The sequence below is a fragment of the Brachyhypopomus gauderio genome, chromosome 17 (assembly GCF_052324685.1).
Source record: "Brachyhypopomus gauderio isolate BG-103 chromosome 17, BGAUD_0.2, whole genome shotgun sequence".
Classification (NCBI taxonomy): Eukaryota; Metazoa; Chordata; class Actinopteri; order Gymnotiformes; family Hypopomidae; genus Brachyhypopomus; species Brachyhypopomus gauderio.
Window position 1 is genome coordinate 20,088,725 of NC_135227.1, and position 19,361 is coordinate 20,108,085.

The 19,361-nt window shown below is 47.9% G+C and overlaps 1 protein-coding gene across 1 annotated transcript in view; it reads right to left on the bottom strand.

Annotated features, from left to right (window-relative positions):
- Positions 1-19,361, bottom strand: part of fmn2a (formin 2a) — a 56,774-nt gene that overhangs the window by 35,042 nt on the left and 2,371 nt on the right. The window contains exons 3-8 of the mRNA XM_076977873.1: positions 18,919-18,992; positions 15,708-18,061; positions 13,287-13,462; positions 8,488-8,583; positions 2,676-3,733; positions 2,134-2,278 (exon numbers count right to left, since the gene is read on the bottom strand). Coding sequence (XP_076833988.1) covers positions 2,134-2,278; positions 2,676-3,733; positions 8,488-8,583; positions 13,287-13,462; positions 15,708-18,061; positions 18,919-18,992 — 3,903 coding nt within the window. The remainder of the gene's footprint in view (positions 1-2,133; positions 2,279-2,675; positions 3,734-8,487; positions 8,584-13,286; positions 13,463-15,707; positions 18,062-18,918; positions 18,993-19,361) is intronic.

Below are 19,361 nucleotides of genomic sequence, written 5' to 3' on the forward strand. Positions count from 1 at the left end.
ACACACACACACACACACACACACACACACACACACACATACGTGCACACTAACACACACCCACACACACACACTCACACATACAAACATATGCACACACACACACACACACACACACACACACACACACACACACACACACACACATACATACATACATACACACACACACACACACACACACATACATACATACATACACACACACACACAAACATATGCACACACACACACACATACAAACATATGCGCACACACACACACACACACACACACACACACACACACACACACACACACACACACACACACACACACATACACATACAGACATAAAAGTGTGGGATAACACACATAACCATACCAGGCTGGCTGGAGACTTTGGGTAAAGTCAGTGCTTTGAGGTTTGTGGTTCTTTAACTTAACACAGACCCAAAGAGATGGAGAGAGAGAGAGAGAGAGAGAGAGAGAGAGAGAGAGAGAGAGAGATAAAGTGAGAATGAGAGGCATAGAGAGAGAGAGAAACAGATATCAGAAACACCCACAACTCGTTAGAAATACTGGCTCTTGGTTAAAATAAATATGAAATAGATGTCCATATCAATGACACACTGTGAACAGTGTGTAATCTAAACATTGATTTTATTATGTCCTTACTTTAACTAGCTTGTTTATCTAATGAAGCGTGTATGCAATGATTATACTTTTCCTCAGTTCATTTCAAACACACTTTTATTTCAACACTCTCTTCTGAGACTCCATGAACCTTCATGCCCCCCCGTCCTCCCTCAGTAAGGCCCACAGAGTGAACCAGTGTGTCACGCCGTGTGTCCCATCCCAGTCCCATCCTAGTCCCATCCCAGTCCCATCCTAGTCCCATCCCAGTCCCATCCCAGTCCCATCCCAGTCCCATCCCAGTCTCATCCCAGTCCCATCCCAGTCCCATCCCAGTCTCATCCCAGTCCCATCCCAGTCTCATCCCAGTCCCATCCCAGTCCCATCCCAGTCTCATCCCAGTCCCATCCCAGTTTCATCCCAGTCCCATCCCAGTCTCATCCCAGTCCCATCCCAGTTTCATCCCAGTCCCATCCCAGTCCCATCCCAGTCCCATCCCAGTCTCATCCCAGTCCCATCCCAGTCCCATCCCAGTCTCATCCCAGTCTCATCCCAGTCCCATCCCAGTCCCATCCCAGTCTCATCCCAGTCCCATCCCAGTCTCATCCCAGTCCCATCCCAGTCCCATCCCAGTCTCATCCCAGTCCCATCCCAGTCCCATCCCAGTCCCATCCCAGTCCCAGTCCCATCCCAGTCCCATCCCAGTCTCATCCCAGTCCCATCCCAGTCTCATCCCAGTCCCATCCCAGTCCCATCCCAGTCCCATCCCAGTCCAAGGCTTTGACAAGCTAGTCCATCCACCAGCGGAGAGATGAGAAAAATAACCCTTGTGTGTGTCACTGCTGGTACACTGTAGCCAGGTGTAGCTAATAGGTTTGAGCCATAGTTACGCATTGTACCCAGGTGTATTTAATAGATTTGGGCAACTGTATCCTGCCATGCAGTTCGTTAACTACTGACATTTGTCAACAGTTGGTTTTTAACCATAGGTCTACAGTTGACTGGGTGTTATTTCGGTAGTGGACCATTATCAACACAGCAGTGACACTGGCTTGGTACTGGGAGATGAACCCGTACCAGTATATCACATGCAGTAGTTTTGCTGGATTGCGTCAGCCTTTCTGGTGGTAAGAGTTAAGATACACCAGGTCATGAGGTCACGACCTGAGCCTCTGACTGTACACGTGTAAGGAGGAGGTAGGTGTGTCTAATGAAGTGGTGAGTGAGTGTACCAATAAGAATCTTAAACTGCTGCCTTCCCAGAAGTCTTTAAGAGAAAATTCCCACTGACGATTTAAAGTAGTCACTGACTAGCCTGAATAAGTCTGCAAAAACCAGGCCTAAATTTGCTCGTAATTATATTTCCATATCTATAATTCTATTATCATTATCTTTAATTCCATTTTATTACCTATAATTTTATTCTGCTTTTTCTTCTACGTCACATCAGTATAAATTACTTGTCTACTACTTTTTCAGTTCAGTTATTAATCTCATTGGCTTTGCTTTTAATCTCACCGGTTTGCCCTGTGATTTGGTGATTGTGTCTGAGATGGGCTTCTTCTTTTCTTTCATGGTGATTTTGGCAAACAGCTCCACAAACTCCTCAAAGTCCACAGATGGTTCCTTCAGTTTCTCCCACACAATAGGAGTGTGTGGGTCCCTGGGGGAGAGAGAGAGGGAGAGAGAGAGAGAGAGAGAGAGAGAGAGAGAGAGAGAGAGAGAGGGAGAGAAGGAGAGAGATAGAGGGAGAGAGAGAGAAGGTAAGAAGAAGTGAGAGAGGGAGAGAAGGAAAGAGGGAGAAGAAGAGAGAGAAAGAGAGAGAGAGAGAGAGAGGGATAGAGAATAAAAGTTTAGTTAACTTTATCACACACAACACAAACCACCCATATATCTCATGTACAACATATATTTATGAATGATAGACACAGAAAATTTCAAATTTACACACACTCACACACACACACACACACACACACACACACACACACACACACACACACACACACACACACACGTAAACGCACGCGCCATTTGCAGTCAATGAGCCAAATGATTACTTTTTGGCATGCAGCTGTATTCTGGTCCAGTACAAAGGCTTGATGGGTCGTGGAGGTTCAGTGAGTGCCTTCAAAGTTGCGGTGCCCTGAGCCAGGCCCAGAGAGGGCGGAGTGAGACCTCCAGGCCCTGGAGGTGGGGGCCCACAGCCAGGAGGGGGCGGAGCCTGTGGGGGACTGCAGCCTGGAAGGGGCGGAGCCTGTGGGGGACTGCAGCCTGGAAGGGGCGGGGCCTTTGGGGGACCACAGCCTGGAAGGGGCGGGGCCTGTGGGGGACTGCAGCCTGGAAGGGGCGGGGCCTTTGGGGGACCGCAGCCTGGAAGGGGCGGGGCCTGTGTTGGACCGCAGCCTGGAAGGGGCGGGGCCTGTGGAGGACTGCAGCCTGGAAGGGGCGGGGCCTGTGGAGGACTGCAGCCTGGAAGGGGTGGGGCCAGTGGAGGACCATAGCCTGGAAGGGGCGGGGCCTGTGTTGGACCGCAGCCTGGAAGGGGCGGGGCTGGTGGAGGAGGGAGTAGACCCAAGCCCAGAGTTGAAAGAGAAGGGAGTGGGGGAGGAGCAGGTGGTGATGGTGCTGGTGGAAGAGGTGGAGGAGGAGGTGGGGTTAGGGCTGAGCAATCGCTTGAGTCAGTCAGATCAGGAAGAGGAGGAGTCAGAGAAGGAAAAGGAGGAGTCAGAGAAGGAAGAGGAGGAAGAGGAGCTTGTACCGAAGCCTCCCGTTGTCGTTTTTGGCAGTTACAAATATGAGGCTGTGCTATTGGTGAGGTGGAGCTGTCAGTCAAACCAACAGTTCGAGATTGGTTGGACAAAAGTAGAGAAGCTTCATCGGATGGAGAGGTCTGGACTGATTTGGTCTCATGAAGGACCTTCCGTCCACTGATGTTCCAGTGTATCTGTGGGCCCATTCCTGGCGTCTGCTCTACAGCTTTCTCCTCAGAGAAGTTTGAGGCTCCGTTCTCCTTCTCCAGACGCCATATCTTCTCCCGCAATTCCTCAATCGTCTGTTCAAGCTGCTTGACTGATTTCTCATCCGAAACGGTCGCAGGTTTCACAGCAGATCCGCTCTGTGAGGACAAACGAAACGAGGATGGAAAACCTCAGGAATAAACTTGAAAAAAGAACTAATGTCAGAGGAGGAATGGATCATGTGACCTGTAGGGGGGTCTGCCATGTGGGAGTGTATTTTTACACCTCAGTGTAAATAGTGTCCTTACAATGTTCTAAATATCCTCACAAATAGTGAAATTTAGGAACAAAATGTCTTTGAGGGTATTTCTTAACAAACTCTTTTGCTTTAAATAATCTATAAAGAACAATGATTCTCTTCCCCTGAGCTTTTAAGATTGAAGTTAGAAAAGTCAATAAAATTCATAATTTTCATATGCAGTTCAGGGATTCACTGTGTGTGTGTGTGTGTGTGTGTGTGTGTGTGTGTGTGTGTGTGTGTGTGTGTGTGTGAGTGTGAGAGAAGGTTTCCAATAACACAGGCCAGGCATGCATGTGGTGTCCCGCAATAAAAACAAGTTGGATTATGGGGTAAATTAGCCCAAGCGTCCAGGACAATGGGGAGAGGAAGAGGAAAAGCATAACTGTGATCGGCATGTAAAACTAAATACACACACACACTCAGAGAGATCATACACACACACACACACACACACACACACACACACACACACTCAGAGATCATACACACACACACACACACACACACACTCAGAGATCTCACACACACACACATACACACTCAGAGATCATACACACACACACACACACTCAGAGATCTCACACACACACACACACATACATACAAACACACACACACTCAGAGATCATACACACACACACACACACACACTCAGAGATCATACACACACACACACACACACTCAGAGATCTCACACACACACACACACACACACACACACTCAGAGATCTCACACACACACACACACACACACACACACACATACATACACACACTCAGAGATCACATAAGCAGTCACACATACTCTCTCTCTCTCTCCTCTCTCTCTCTCTCTCTCTCTCTCTCTCTCTCTCTCTCTCTCTCTCTCTCTCTCTCTCTCACACACACACACACCACACACAGTCCACAAGTTTAGGTCACAGTAGTCCAGAAAGTCTAGACGCCAGAAGTTGTTGTTGTGACTCTGAAGGCTCCTGGAAGACGGGCTGCTGCATTTTTGAGATGGTGTGTGTGTGTGTGTGTGTGTGTGTGTGTGTGTGTGTGTGTGTGTGTAGTGTGTGTGTGTGTGTGTGTGTGGTGTGTGTGTGTGTGTGTTGTGTGTGTGTGTGTGTGGGTTTGTGAGTGTGTGTGTGTGGTGTGTGTGTGGGTTTGTGAGTGTGAGTGTGTGTGTGTGGTGTGTGTGTGTGTGGGTTTGTGAGTGTGAGTGTGTGTGTGTGGGTTTGTGAGTGTGTGTGTGTGGTGTGTGTGTGTGTGGGTTTGTGAGTGTGAGTGTGTGTGGTGTGTGTGTCTGTGAGTGTGTGTGTGTGTGGTGTGTGTGTGTGGGTTTGTGAGTGTGATTGTGGATTTGTGAGTGTGTGTGAGTGTGTGTGAGTATGTGTGTGTGTGGTGTGTGTGTGTGTGTGGGTGGGTTTGTGAGTGTGAGTGTGTGTGTGGGTTTGAGAGTGTGAGTGTGTGTGTGTGTGTGTTTGTGAGTGTGTGGTGTGTGTGTGGGTTTGTGAGTGTGAGTGTGTGTGTGGGTGTGTGGGTTTGTGAGTGTGTGTGAGTGTGTGTGATTGTGTGTGTGTGTGTTGTAGAGCTGGGCGATATGGCCCCCCCAAAAAAATCTTCAATTAATTTTTTTTCAATCCGATTTTCGATTTTAATAGATTTATTTTCCTCTACTAAAAAACTACTATGATAAAGGAATGGTTAAAAAAGTTTAAATTTATTTTTCACTTAAATTTCCCCTTTGGGGTTAAAGTGCAACCAGAAACAAGCAAAAAACAATTGTAAACAAGTGAGAACATTCAGTAACTTTTAGAAGGCTTTCTCCAACATAAGCACTGACACAATGCACCCTCAAACTTAAAATAAATAAATAAACACACCCTCAAAAAATAAATAGATATAAATAATTTGGTGCCCTTTTTAATAAATTTAACAATTGCTGCATGTTGCGTACTGACAGTCACGCTGTCTGCATTCTGATTAAGAACAGGGCTGCCCTCACTTTAGCCTAAATTCCAGCACTTTTCAAACCTGAAACACAATGCAACATTAATTTTCATGTAAATGTTCCTTCCCCTGTTTTTGAGGGGTGTTTCTTTATACTACCACATATCGTTTCGGACGTTCCGCCGTTCGCGCAAGGTGTGCGGAGCTGCGCGCTACGGTCACTCGCGAAAGTTTAATCCATTGAAGCGGGTTCGGTAACCGAGGCAGAAACTGCTTAATCCAAAATATCCCGCGGAGGGAAACTTTATTGACAGCGCAACTGAACAATAGCACTCTTCGCTCTCTCCCTCTATCGGTTTCAAACACCTTACAAGTGAGGGTTAGGGTTAATTAAAACTCAGAAAATCGATTTTCATAAAAACACATTGTCCTTAACTGTAAATTTGAATTAATAGATAATATCGATTAATCGTCCAGCTGTAGTGTGTTGTGGTCCAGCTCTCTGCTGTGATGTTGTTTCATAGAGCCTCACAAGTGGTGAGAGGGAGGATATACAGAAACATGGAGATTGAGGGTGAGACAGACTCCTGGAAATGGAGGGTGAGACAGAAACCTGGAGATGGAGGGTGAGACAGACTCCTGGAGATGGAGGGTGAGACAGAAACCTGGAAATGGAGGGTAAGACAGAAACCTGGAGATATACACACTCTCATTGGCCAGAAGGAGGGGTTTTCTGTCACAGTGCTTAGATAGAGAAACTCACTGAGAAATACACAGAAGTGTATCTGTGTATTCCCTCATCTAGCACAAAATATCTAGCTCACGATCTAATGCTTAAGCCCCCTGCATGAGCTACGAGTTACATAAGACGACTGTTGGCACTTCAAGAGTTCAAGATTCAGCCATAGCCGAGTTCTAGAGTCATCTGGAGTTAAGTTGTAGAATCAGTTGGAGTTGTAGAATCAGTTTAAGGTTGAAGATGTCACGGTGGGTCGGCCCGGACGCCACCAGAGGGTGTGCACAAAACACTCGCGCTCTCGTTCACAAAACAACACGCCTACCACTTCGCAGCGCACACCCTCAAATCCAAGGACACTCCCACATTCCCAATCACCTGAATATTGACACCTGTCACTAATCTGGTTCAGCCCTCTTATGTTCCCACAGGTGGCGCTGTCCAGCGCTGCTCATTCAGGCTGCTACCGCGCCTCGCTACGTGGGAGAGTCCCTTTGCTATCACTGTTTGCCTTATTTCATTAGTTTTGGATTTTCTGTTGTGTTTGCTCTGCCATGGTGTTTTTCCGTTCATCTTTATTATGGAGAATAAACGTTTGCGTGCACAGCCTCCGCCTCCTGCTGCCTCAGCCCCGGTGCCACAGAAGACGGAGTCCGAGGAAGTAAATAGAGGAAGTGCTCCCTCCTTCAAATCCAGACACACAAACCAACCACTGGAAACGAGAGCAATCAAACGAAGAAGCATTCACACAATACACACTAAGCTACAGTAAAACAAATCTGCCCAGCAACGGGGCCCCTTCAAAGAAAACGTATACCAGAAGAAATGAAAAACAAAGGTACCTTCACAGGGTGGGGATCTAAATGCTGCTCTTAATATTCTAGAAGTTCTAGAATAATTATCACTCCCATTACAATAATTACCATTACATATGCAAAATTTGCATAACTACATCAAACTCACCATTAATGCTCTACACTAACAGTTACTAATAATTTAACAATAATGAATAGTAAACACACATGTAAGTGTTTTGTTAGCATGGTGGGAATTTGGCTAATAATCTTCTCCAGACAACATGGAACTTCAGTCTGACATTGTGGAGGCAGTCAGAAGACCCTCTGTGGTAGCACTGGACCTGCTGCTGCAAACTAGGGCTGTTTCTGGGCCAAATGCAGGCTTACAATGGGACGTGCCATGAACAAAACTGACAAAGGGAAAGTGAACTGTGTGAAGCTGTCACCTCTCCTGTCCAGAGAGCTACACCCACCAGGCTTAAATCAACCAAAGACCCACGTCCTGTTAACCTGAATTCACATTTCCCAAACCCTCAGCTTCAAACATCTGGTCAAGAACACAGATTCCAAATCAGAGATACAGTCTCACTCTGGGCTACAGAACACTGATCCTCCATGACACATCATACAGTTGGAGACTTCTGGAGCTGTCCTGTCTAACTCACCTGTTAGGGTGATGTTAGAGGGTGGTGTTAGAGGGTAGAGCACCCAGACAGATGAATAACCCAAGCAGCAATAGCTGTACAAGAAACATGTCTCTACACACAAACACACACACACACATGTTATATGTGTATGATACAAATGTAACTACATGTGAAGGAAGAATAAATCTAGTCCACCACCACATTTAAAGAAATTAAAGAAGAGAAGCCAAGGCACTGGTGGGCCCTTGAGCAAGGCCTGTACCACACACACACACACACACACACACACACACCTTGACCAAGGACTGAACCCATCACAGCTGCCATGCTGCTAGCCCTGACCTCTGACCCCAGCTCCAGACACTCCAGTATGGAGCTCCAGAGGGCCTAGTGGCTGAGTGACAGAGCCTGGATTCAATTCACAACACACACACACACACACACACACACACACACACACACACACACACCCACACACACACACACACACACACACCTTTGCAGTACTGGAGACAGGGGGCCAGAGGGTTTGTAATCTCCTTAGTGTTCTTCCCTCATTGTGACCCAGTGCCCAAGTATACAACTGCTCCTTCTGAAAGACAGAGGGGGGGGGGGGTAAGATATAGACAACACAAGAACGTTTGCAGAAAGTGACATTTTCCAGGTCTAAAAGTGGACGGAATCAAGACAATCTCTTTTCATTGTTTCTAGACACAGGAAACGGTGCCCTCTGCTGGCAAAAACATTTTAATTTACAAATGTCACAAGTCTGCATCATCAACCAGAGCTGAGGGGATGTGAAACAGACCAAATGCACAAAAATAATTTCTGAACAGATGTGCTGCACATTAAAATCAAAGACATGTCAGTACTGTATTCCAAACACAGCTACAGCTGTAATGTGGACTCCGAGTGAAGGATACGGACTAGTACTGAGGTTCCAGATTAATCTCAGGGTTGAAGTTACAACACCCTTAAAATCCACCGTCACAATATTGCCTAGAGTTGACATTTTGATTAAAAAACTTGTTTTATTCTACTGGAACCAATCTGTAGACATCTCAGTGTGTGAACTTGAAACAGCCAACCCCACTGTTAGCCTGATGTAGCAGGAACGCTCTGTCATAAAACATTCACACAGGACAGCAATTCAGCACAGAACCAGGTCACACCAGACCAACACACAGGCCAAGAAACATTTTTCTGAGGGAAAAAATCACAGTGTAAAGACAATGGACAGATTCTCTGCTGCCTGAATAGAGACTTCAGTTCTGTTGCATTGGTCAGGGTAGTGAAATACAAGAACACAAACACACACACACACATTGTGCTGTTAATCATGTGACTCATCAGCACTTGCTATTAATGGGTTTTACAGGCAATAACAACACACACACACACACACACACACACACACACACACACACACACACACACACACACACGAGTGTATTTACACAAATAGCACCTGGTACCTGTTACACACTCCCACTCAATCATCATCACCATCATGATTTTTTGGATTATTCTCTTCTTTTGATTTATTGGTTTGTTTCTCGCTCTCTCTGTCTGTTTCAGTGTCTGTCTCTGTTCCTCTTGTCTGTTTCTCTATCTATCTCTCTCTGTGTCTATCTCAGTCTGTCTCTCTGTTTCTCTTGTTTGTCTATTTCGGTCTGTCTTTTTCAGTCAGTCTAGCTGTCTCTTTCTCTCTCTCTCTCTCTGTTTCTCCATCTCTGTCTCTATTGAGTATTTTCAGAAACACAGTACAGCTTCTTCCTCTCTTCTTCTCAGGCTGACTGAACTTCCCGAGGTGTTTGAAGACGTGTTCCATAATGTGAGAAAGCAGCTTTAAATTTAGCAGCTTTCTTCAGCAGCAGAATCACCTTCTTCATTAACACCCCGCCTGAACACCTGGGCTCACACACCCAGCCAGGCAGCACGCCGCACCAAGGAACACTTCAAACAACGTTAACACAGTTAACACTAAACGTTTACCTTGCACACGGTTAACGTATCCTGTCTGGGTTCAGCTAGCATTGGCTAAATTGGATCACTAGGTCTGCGCTAATTTGCATATATTGTTTGGCCCGGACATTCTCTAAAGCACATGCAGTCCTGCTCACAATTATTGACACCCCTTCATTTCTTGCATATTATATAACCATTCCTGTGTGCTTTTGGGTGTGTGCTTTGGGGGTCTTTGTCTTGCTGGACGTCCCATGATCTTCGACTCAAACCAAGTTTTCTTACACTGTGTAGGACAGTTTGCTTTAAAAGCACGTATTTATAATTCTCCGATTTCATGATTCCTGTGATATGAATGAGGCCCCCAGTACCAGACGCAGAAAACGAGCCCCACAGCATTATGGTTCCTCCACCATGTTTAACTGTAGGTAGGGTGTCCTTTTCCTTATACGCTTCATTGTGTCCTCTGTTGGTGTGCATTACCAAAAAGTTCTGTTTTTGTTTCATTCGTTCACATTTCCCCAGAAGGACTGTGGTTGGACCTCTTTGGTAAAGTTGAGTAGTTCCTCTTTAAGCCTTCTTCAGCGACGGTGTCATTTTGGCCTACGCCCATGAAGCTCAGCTTGGTTTAGTGTATGTCGTGTGGTTCGTGTTGAAACTCTGACCCCAGACTGTTCCAGGTTGGCCTCCAGGTCTCTGGATGTTTGACATGGTGTTTTTTCCACCCTTCACACCAACCTTTGACGACATCTCTCATCAGTTATCCTCTTTCCTCCACATCCAGGTAGATTCTAGACTGTTCTTGTGTGCTTGGCAAACTTCGTACTAACATCACGCACTGTTGAAACAAGGATAACAAGGTCTTTGGAGATTGTTTGTTTGCTAATAATAGCACTTCTGATGTCTTCAAACAGCTCCTTTGTCTTCACCATTGTGAATAACAGGGAATAACACGTGGCTTTTTAAAACACTGAAAACACCTTGGGCAATTAATGTCACGTGGGCTCTGACAATTTATCACAGGTGATTCTCATTTGTGATTTAGCACAGGTGAGTCAAAATGTGTTTCCATGCTGTAAAGGGTGCCAATACCAGTGCCACAGCAAGCTTTAGTTTATTCTATTGTTTCTCTCCTGTTTTTGTTGTTTTAAATGTTGTTTATCATTTGCTCTTTTGTATCAAACACAAGTTCTCTATAGAAAACAGCTGTTCAACTTGATTTCTTTCCCCCCCCAGATATTCCACATTATGTACTTAAACTTCATGGCTGCCAATATTGGTGAGCAGGACTGTATGGATCATTTTGAACTCCATCTTCTATTTTTTGCTGAAGATGATCTCACAGTCTGGCTCAGAAGGAGACGTCTCTCCTGAAAACCAGACCTGTGTGTGAGGAAACCACCGATGTGACCGATAACTATGAAATGCACACAGGTCAAAGGGCATCTTCTTCAAAACCCCTCAGTACACTTAGTTTGTAAAGCTTCCAAATTAGGGACACACAAAACAATATACATTTTAATTATTTATTCAACAAATGTAATTACTCTCTCAAAAAACTGAAACTCTACCAAGTGCAAACGTATGTAAACTCTTTGTTAGTAGCTTGTGGCACCTTCAACCAAACGTCTTCTGTAACCACAAACTAGTGCCTCACATCTGTTTACTGGGATTTTTGCCCACTCCTCTTTGCAGAACTAGTTGAGAGGTTAGAGGGACATCTTGCAGGTCATTGTCTTGCTGCATAATCCATTTCCATCCCAGATTTAATTCCCTGACTGATGGCGGGAGACTCCTTTAAAGAATTGGTTGATGGACCTGCGAAAGGATGCTTCCTGGATAATCTGGAGTGGTTGTTATGAATTGACCAGAGAGGGATCCAAATACGGAAGTGTACCGCTTTTATTTATATAGATCACGTGCACAGAACCCGACCGACACACAATTAGTATCAGGATCTGTAGCAATAGTGTTTTCTTGGGATAGTCGGGTCGGTCCAGGGTCATAACGGGAGAGCAGAATCCAGGAGGTACCGGCGGGAGACGAGGTCTGGGGAGTAAGCAAGGGTCAGAACACGGGAGATCAGACAGGCGGTAGGAACGCTCGGTTTGCAGCATGAGTCGGCAATACTTCGCAGCTAGGAAGTGGGTAGAGGGTGTATATGAATAGCTGAGAAGGGGCGTGGTTATGAGCGACAGGTGAGGCTGGTTAGAGGGAAGATCAGGTGCCATTCCTAACAGGTCTGGGGACAGAGAAGCAGACCCAGACCATCACATTTCCACCAACATGCTTCACTGTTGGGAACACCATGCAGTGTTGACTTTTCTCCAAACATGGCACCTGTGATTGTGGCCAAGAGATAAAAATTTGGATTCATCTGTCCAGAGAGAATGGACTTCCAAAAAGCTTCTGGTTGGTCTAAGTCCAAGTTTAAATGTGGAACCTTGTTCCTTCTTGAGAGCAGAGGCTTCTTTATAGCACCTCTCCCATGAACGCTATGTCTACAAATTTTTTTTGTATGATTGTAGACCCATGTACGTTTATCCCAGATTATAGGAACTTCCTGGAGGTGATGTGTGGCCTTAACTTGAATTATTATTTTTCTGGCACTTTTTTCTGCCATTTTGATGGTTGTTCAATTCCAGGCAGAGTTGTGGTGATGCTGAGTTTCCTCCATTTGTAAATGATCTGTCCTACAGTGGATGGATGGAGCTGGAGTCTTTTGGAGATGTTCTTGTAGAGTTCCCCAGACTGATGGGCTTCACCACCTTTTTCCTGATGTTCTCAGGTGTCTCCTTTCTCCTCTGCATTGTTGATCTGTGTGCTTTACACCTTAATCAGTGTTTCTCAAATCTTTTGCCAAGGATGTAGCATTTGATTGGTCTGCTTCATTGATTACTTGAACACTCACATGTGTTTCACCTGAGTCTTTTACCTAATTGACTTTACCAATGTGCATCATTAACCTTTGCACATGCTCTGATTCCATGTTTCAGATAGCTTGCTGGCAACTCACACATTTCCCTCATAACATGTAAACGAAATTGATTAACATAAACCTGACATTTCATTTACAAACACTGGTGATGATAAAATAATCTGCCTTCAAAATAAAATAAGTTAAAATAAAATACGATTAAATAGTCTGCACTCAAGCTGCCATATATATATATATATATATATATATATATATATATATATATATATATATATATATATATATATATATATATATATATATACACACATCTCTTACCGTACTCTTACCGTACAGTGTAGTGACTCACCTGGAATGCATTAGAACATAGAGAGGAACCCAGGATATCTCACCCTGAATGTGGGCCTGCTAAGATGATCACTTTCTGTAGCTGGTTCCCTGCAGCCATTATTGAAGGGCTGTAGAATTCCAAGAGCCATAATCCGCGAATAGAACTTCTCAGCATCTTCACCACAGTCCTCCTCACCATCACCAATAAGCATGAAGTACCTCTCTACCAGAGATTGACCTGAAATAGAGAGAGATTTAGAATCGGAAAATCCTCACTACTCCTGGGAGTGATCAATCTAAGATTAACTACATATGAAGGCAGATAATCTACAGATTATAAATATTTGAAAGTAGCCAGGGACCATTAGACCTCAGATTATCACCATTGGAGTGAAGCAGCAGTGTTGCTAGTCAGAATCTAAATGCAAGTCTACACCACTCTCTAGACCACCTGCCTACAGAGGCACTACACATAACAGCCCAGTAACAAGCTCTGAACACCAGATCAGTAGATGCTGTATCCACCACACCAGGCAGGACCTCAGATGCCCCTGAGATGATCCAGCACATAATAGTGGGGTACAACATGCCAGCAGGCAGAGTCTACATGTAAGACCCTAACCAAGAATCTGCTAATATACAGAGTCATCTGTACCGAGTATGGGCTGGAAGTTCCCAGATCAAAGTAGCTCCCTAGATGGTGGAGCAGCCCGCTAGGTGGTGGAGCAGCCCGCTAGGTGGTAGAGCAGCCCCCTAGGTGGTGGAGCAGCCCCCTAGGTGGTGGAGCAGCCCCCTAGGTGGTGGAGCAGCCCCCTAGATGGTGGAGCAGCCCGCTAGGTGGTGGAGCAGCCCCCTAGATGGTGGAGCAGCCCGCTAGGTGGTGGAGCAGCCCCCTAGATGGTGGAGCAGCCCGCTAGATGGTGGAGCAGCCCCCTACGTGGTGGAGCAGCCCCCTAGATGGTGGAGCAGCCCGCTAGATGGTGGAGCAGCCCCCTAGGTGGTAGAGCAGCCCCCTAGATGGTGGAGCAGCCCCCTAGGTGGTGGAGCAGCCCCCTAGGTGGTGGAGCAGCCCCCTAGATGGTGGAGCAGCCCCCTAGATGGTGGAGCAGCCCCCTAGATGGTGGAGCAGTCCGCTAGGTGGTGGAGCAGCCCCCTAGATGGTGGAGCAGCCCCCTAGGTGGTGGAGCAGCCCCCTAGATGGTGGAGCAGCCCGCTAGGTGGTGGAGCAGCCCCCTAGGTGGTGGAGCAGCCCCCTAGGTGGTGGAGCAGCCCCCTTGGTGGTAGAGCAGCCCCTAGGTGGTGGAGCAGCCCCCTAGATGGTGGAGCAGCCCGCTAGATGGTGGAGCAGCCCCCTAGGTGGTGGAGCAGCCCCCTAGATGGTAGAGTAGCCCCCTAGATGGTGGAGCAGCCCCCTAGGTGGTAGAGCAGCCCCCTAGATGGTGGAGCAGCCCGCTAGATGGTGGAGCAACCCCCTAGGTGGTGGAGCAGCCCCCTAGATGGTAGAGTAGCCCCCTAGATGGTGGAGCAGCCCCCTAGGTGGTGGAGCAGCCCCCTAGATGGTAGAGTAGCCCCCTAGATGGTGGAGCAGAGTTCAGTAAGTGTTATCATGTTAACTAACATTAACTGTATAAATGTTAGAGGGTTGTAAAGCCTCTGTGTGGGTAGAACCATGAATTTACTTCACTGTAGTGCTGTACTTCACTGTAGTGCTGTACTTCACTGTAGTGCTGTACTTCACCGTAGTGCTGTACTTCACTGTAGTGCTGTACTTCACTGTAGTGCTGTACTTCACCGTAGTGCTGTACTTCACTGTAGTGCTGTACTTCACCGTAGTGCTGTACTTCACCGTAGTGCTGTACTTCACCGCAGTGCTGTACTTCACCGTAGTGCTGTACTTCACCGCAGTGCTGTACTTCACCGTAGTGCTGTACTTCACTGTAGTGCTGTACTTCACCGTAGTGCTGTACTTCACCGCAGTGCTGTACTTCACCGTAGTTCTGTACTTCACCGTAGTGCTGTACTTCACCGCAGTGCTGTACTTCACCGTAGTGCTGTACTTCACTGTAGTGCTGTACTTCACTGTAGTGCTGTAGTTTTTCAGACAGTGTCTCCACATTGTTGCCAGTGTTGTGTTTGGACAGTGTTGTTTTTGCTGGTGACCCCTGCACTGATGGTGACCCCTGCACTGATGGTGACCCCTACACTGATGGTGACCCCTGCACTGATGGTGACCCCTACACTGATGGTGACCCCTACACTGATGGTGACCCCTACACTGATGGTGACCCCTGCACTGATGGTGACCCCTACACTGATGGTGACCCCTATACTGATGGTGACCCCTACACTGATGGTGACCCCTACACTGATGGTGACCCCTGCACTGATGGTGACCCCTACACTGATGGTGACCCCTGTACTGATGGTGACCCCTGCACTGATGGTGACCCCTGCACTGATGGTGACCGTCCCTACTTGCTCACCTGTGAACACATCCTGAAGCGGGGCTTCGGCGGTTGCTTGGCAACAGCTGGATGCCCTCCAGGGTTCGAGGGGTCGGGATGCTCCGTCCGGGAACTCAGGCTTCCCCGCCCCGATTGGTCTGCCCCAGTTGCCATGGAAACCTAGAGGCCCAGCGATGCTACAGGAGCGCTGTCTTTGTGATTTCCACTTCTCGGCTCCGAGTGACCCTTGACCTAACCCTTGACCTGAGCCTAACTCTTGGCTCCATCTGCGGGGGTATGAGGGACTTAAGGCAGGGGTGGTGCAGGTGGAGGGTGGAGGAGAAGAGAGCTGGCGAGTTGTGGTCTTCACGTAGGAAGCGTGGATTGTAGGGTAGGGTTTGACCCCTGCAGTAGTGCTCCAGGACCTGTGAGGTCGCGACCCTTGGCCCAGTAAACTCTCGGACAGCCATTGGTTGAGTGACGAGTTGCTGCTCTTCCTCCGCCACTGAGTGTTTAAACCTTCCTCCTTGAAATCAACATCATCATCGCCATGAACCAGATCAACACTGCTCACACTTTTCTGTGGCACAAAAACCAACGGACAAACCTTTGACTCCGAGTTGACCTCAAGGTTGTTCAAGCCCGCCTCTAGGGTCAGGTTACTGTTGCCAAGGAGACACTCCTGAGTAGGAGACAAAGGAGAAGTTCTCTCCTGCTTCTCAGCACTCTTGTGGGACTTGCTGGTTGCCGTGGTGTCTTGGATGCTAACACAACTGGACGTTTTGGAAATAGGTGCCATATCATCTTGTATGCTGTAGCCACTCATAGTGTTAATGACCGCTGGGTTCTGATGTCCAGCTGGTCTTTCTGCTGTGTTCTCCAATAATGTATATATGGTTTCATTTCCTTCACTTCCAGACTCATGGCAGGAGGGCGCAGACCTCTGTGGTGTTTCTGCGTTCTCAGCATGACTGACAACAGCTCCACCAGTCCAACCAACCAGAGGCCTTGGTCCGTTGTCTGTGTCCGGACGGCTCATGGACCGGGCCGGAAACCCGAGAAGATGAGCTTGGTCCTGCTCATCTCTCTGTGGTGTTCTCCACCCCTGCTGCTCCACTACAGTTCCCTGGAGGTCCTCCAACAGGTCGTGGACGTCTGAGGCTGAGTGGAAGCTGCTGAGATGCGTGTGGGACCCTGACCCAGTGTCGGTCCTCCACACGTCTGCCTCACCCGCATCCTCACCCACAACCTCACCCACAACCTCACCCGCATCCTCACCCACAACCTCACCCACAACCTCACCCACAACCTCACCCGCAACCTCGCCCACAACCTCACCCACAACCTCACCCACAACCTCACCCACAACCTCACCCGCAACCTCACCCGCAACCTCACCCGCAACCTCACCCACAACCTCGCCCGCAACCTCGCCCGCATCCTCACCCGCATCCTCACCCACAATCTCACCCACAACCTCACCCACAACCTCACCCACAACCTCACCCACAACCTCACCCGCGTCCTCACCCACAACCTCACCCGCGTCCTCACCCACAACCTCACCCACAACCTCACCCGCGTCCTCACCCGCGTCCTCACCCACAACCTCACCCACAACCTCACCCACAACCTCACCCACAACCTCACCCGCGTCCTCACCCACAACCTCACCCGCGTCCTCACCCACAACCTCACCCACAACCTCACCCACAACCTCACCCACAACCTCACCCGCATCCTCACCCGCATCCTCACCCGCATCCTCACCCGCAACCTCACCCACATCCTCACCCGCAACCTCACCCACAACCTCACCCGACGTCCGAGAAATCTCCTTCTGGACGTTAGAGAGGACAGAGCCCTTCTTCTCTGACATACTGGTAGCTCTGCTCTGGGACTTCTTTGTCTTCCTGGAGCTCTCATGCTTCCCCCGGGCGGAACTGGAACCACACGGGGGGGTCTGCAGCCTGGATGTGGGGGCCACCCTCTTCTGCTGGGCCTCCTGGTTCCCCATGGTCCTGAGCAGGCGAACCCCTTTAGCGATGAAGCCGTGGGGGCGCGACGGCTCTGTGTGCGGCCGCTCCCTCTCCCCCCTCCGCTCACCCTCCACACTCCCACGCTGTCTCTGCACCTCCCTCCCTCGCCCAACACGCCCCAACTCCTCACACGTGGGGCTGCTGGACGAGCGGGTGAGGCGTGCGTGCTGAGTGCGAACCGGTGAGACATCACGGGGCTCCAGCTGCAGTTGTTTACACTGTTGTTGTTGTTTACAGATGAGGGCCGTCAGGCTGCTCTTCCTCCTCTCTCTGTCACGCTCTCTGAAGGGAGAAGAGTGGAAGGTCTCACGCAGCCTGGGGACCTGCAGCTCTACAGTCTGAATGGTCTGCATCCTGCCACACACACACATACATACACACATACACACACACACACATTTACAGCATTTAGCAGACGCTCTTATCCAGAGCGACTTACAAAAGTCACACACACACACACACACACACACACACACACACACACACACACACATACACACACATAAATATACACACACGCAAACACACACACACACACACGCACATACACACGCGCACATCCACAAATACATACGCGCGCACACACACACACACACCCACACAAACCCACACACGCGCACACACACACCCACAAACACACGCGCACACACACACACACACACCATGAAAGCATATCGATATTTATGAGTAATAAAATCTAATCTAATGTAACTAATATTAGACTAATGTAATAAACAATTAATCAAATCTACCCCCAAATGTTCATTATCCGTTTCAACTGCACACACAAGACTCCAGCATACACATGTGGGCAGCAAGGGGGTGGCGAGTGTGAATTGTTGACGGGGGGGTGGTGGGGGGGGTGAAAGAGGGGGGGGGGGGGCTGCGCGAGGTGTGAAAGTATAACTAGCTCTATAGGGGAGCTCTAAAGGCATCGCTAAAAGGGAGAGCTCTTATGTGATTTAGGAAACCTGAATGTGGATCTTGTGTTTAAAAATGTGTTTTATAGAATTAATTGGTTCAACGCGGACAGATTTCTTCATAATTTATAATTCGTAGGCTTGAAAGTTACCGGATCGAGACAGACAGTTCCCGGAACGCACCCTTCAAAATGAAAGAGTTCCCGGATACTGTTCTGGCTCAAATGAAGCCCTGGCCAGCACCTTTAGTGTGTGTTTCACAGCAGTGTTGAAGGCAGGATTATTACTCACCTGAACTCAGATTCACCCAGTGAAGGAGGAGTCTGCAGTGGGATTATCAGACTGGGATTATCTGTCACTTCCTTCTGAACAGAAGAGAAGTTTACATCAATAGAATTAGACCACAGTTACACCATACTGGGGTTTACTGTTCATTACGTAATTTGAGTATAATCTGGACTGGAAGCAAGACCTAAGAATTTCATCTTGTAAAAATTGTGCGTGAGGATTCCTGCTAAAACCTCTTCTCATAGGAGAATACTCGTCTGAGAAGGTAATGGACAGGTAATAGGGGTGTGACGTGACTCAGCGAGATTTGTCGTCGCGTTAAAAATCTGTCTCGCGTGATTTGTCAGTCCCACCAGGATTTCGCGGGCCTTTTTTGTGATTGTTGCGGGCTAAAATGTTTGATGTTGTGGGTGTTTTTCAAAAAAATTGCGATGGAAATTGCGGTG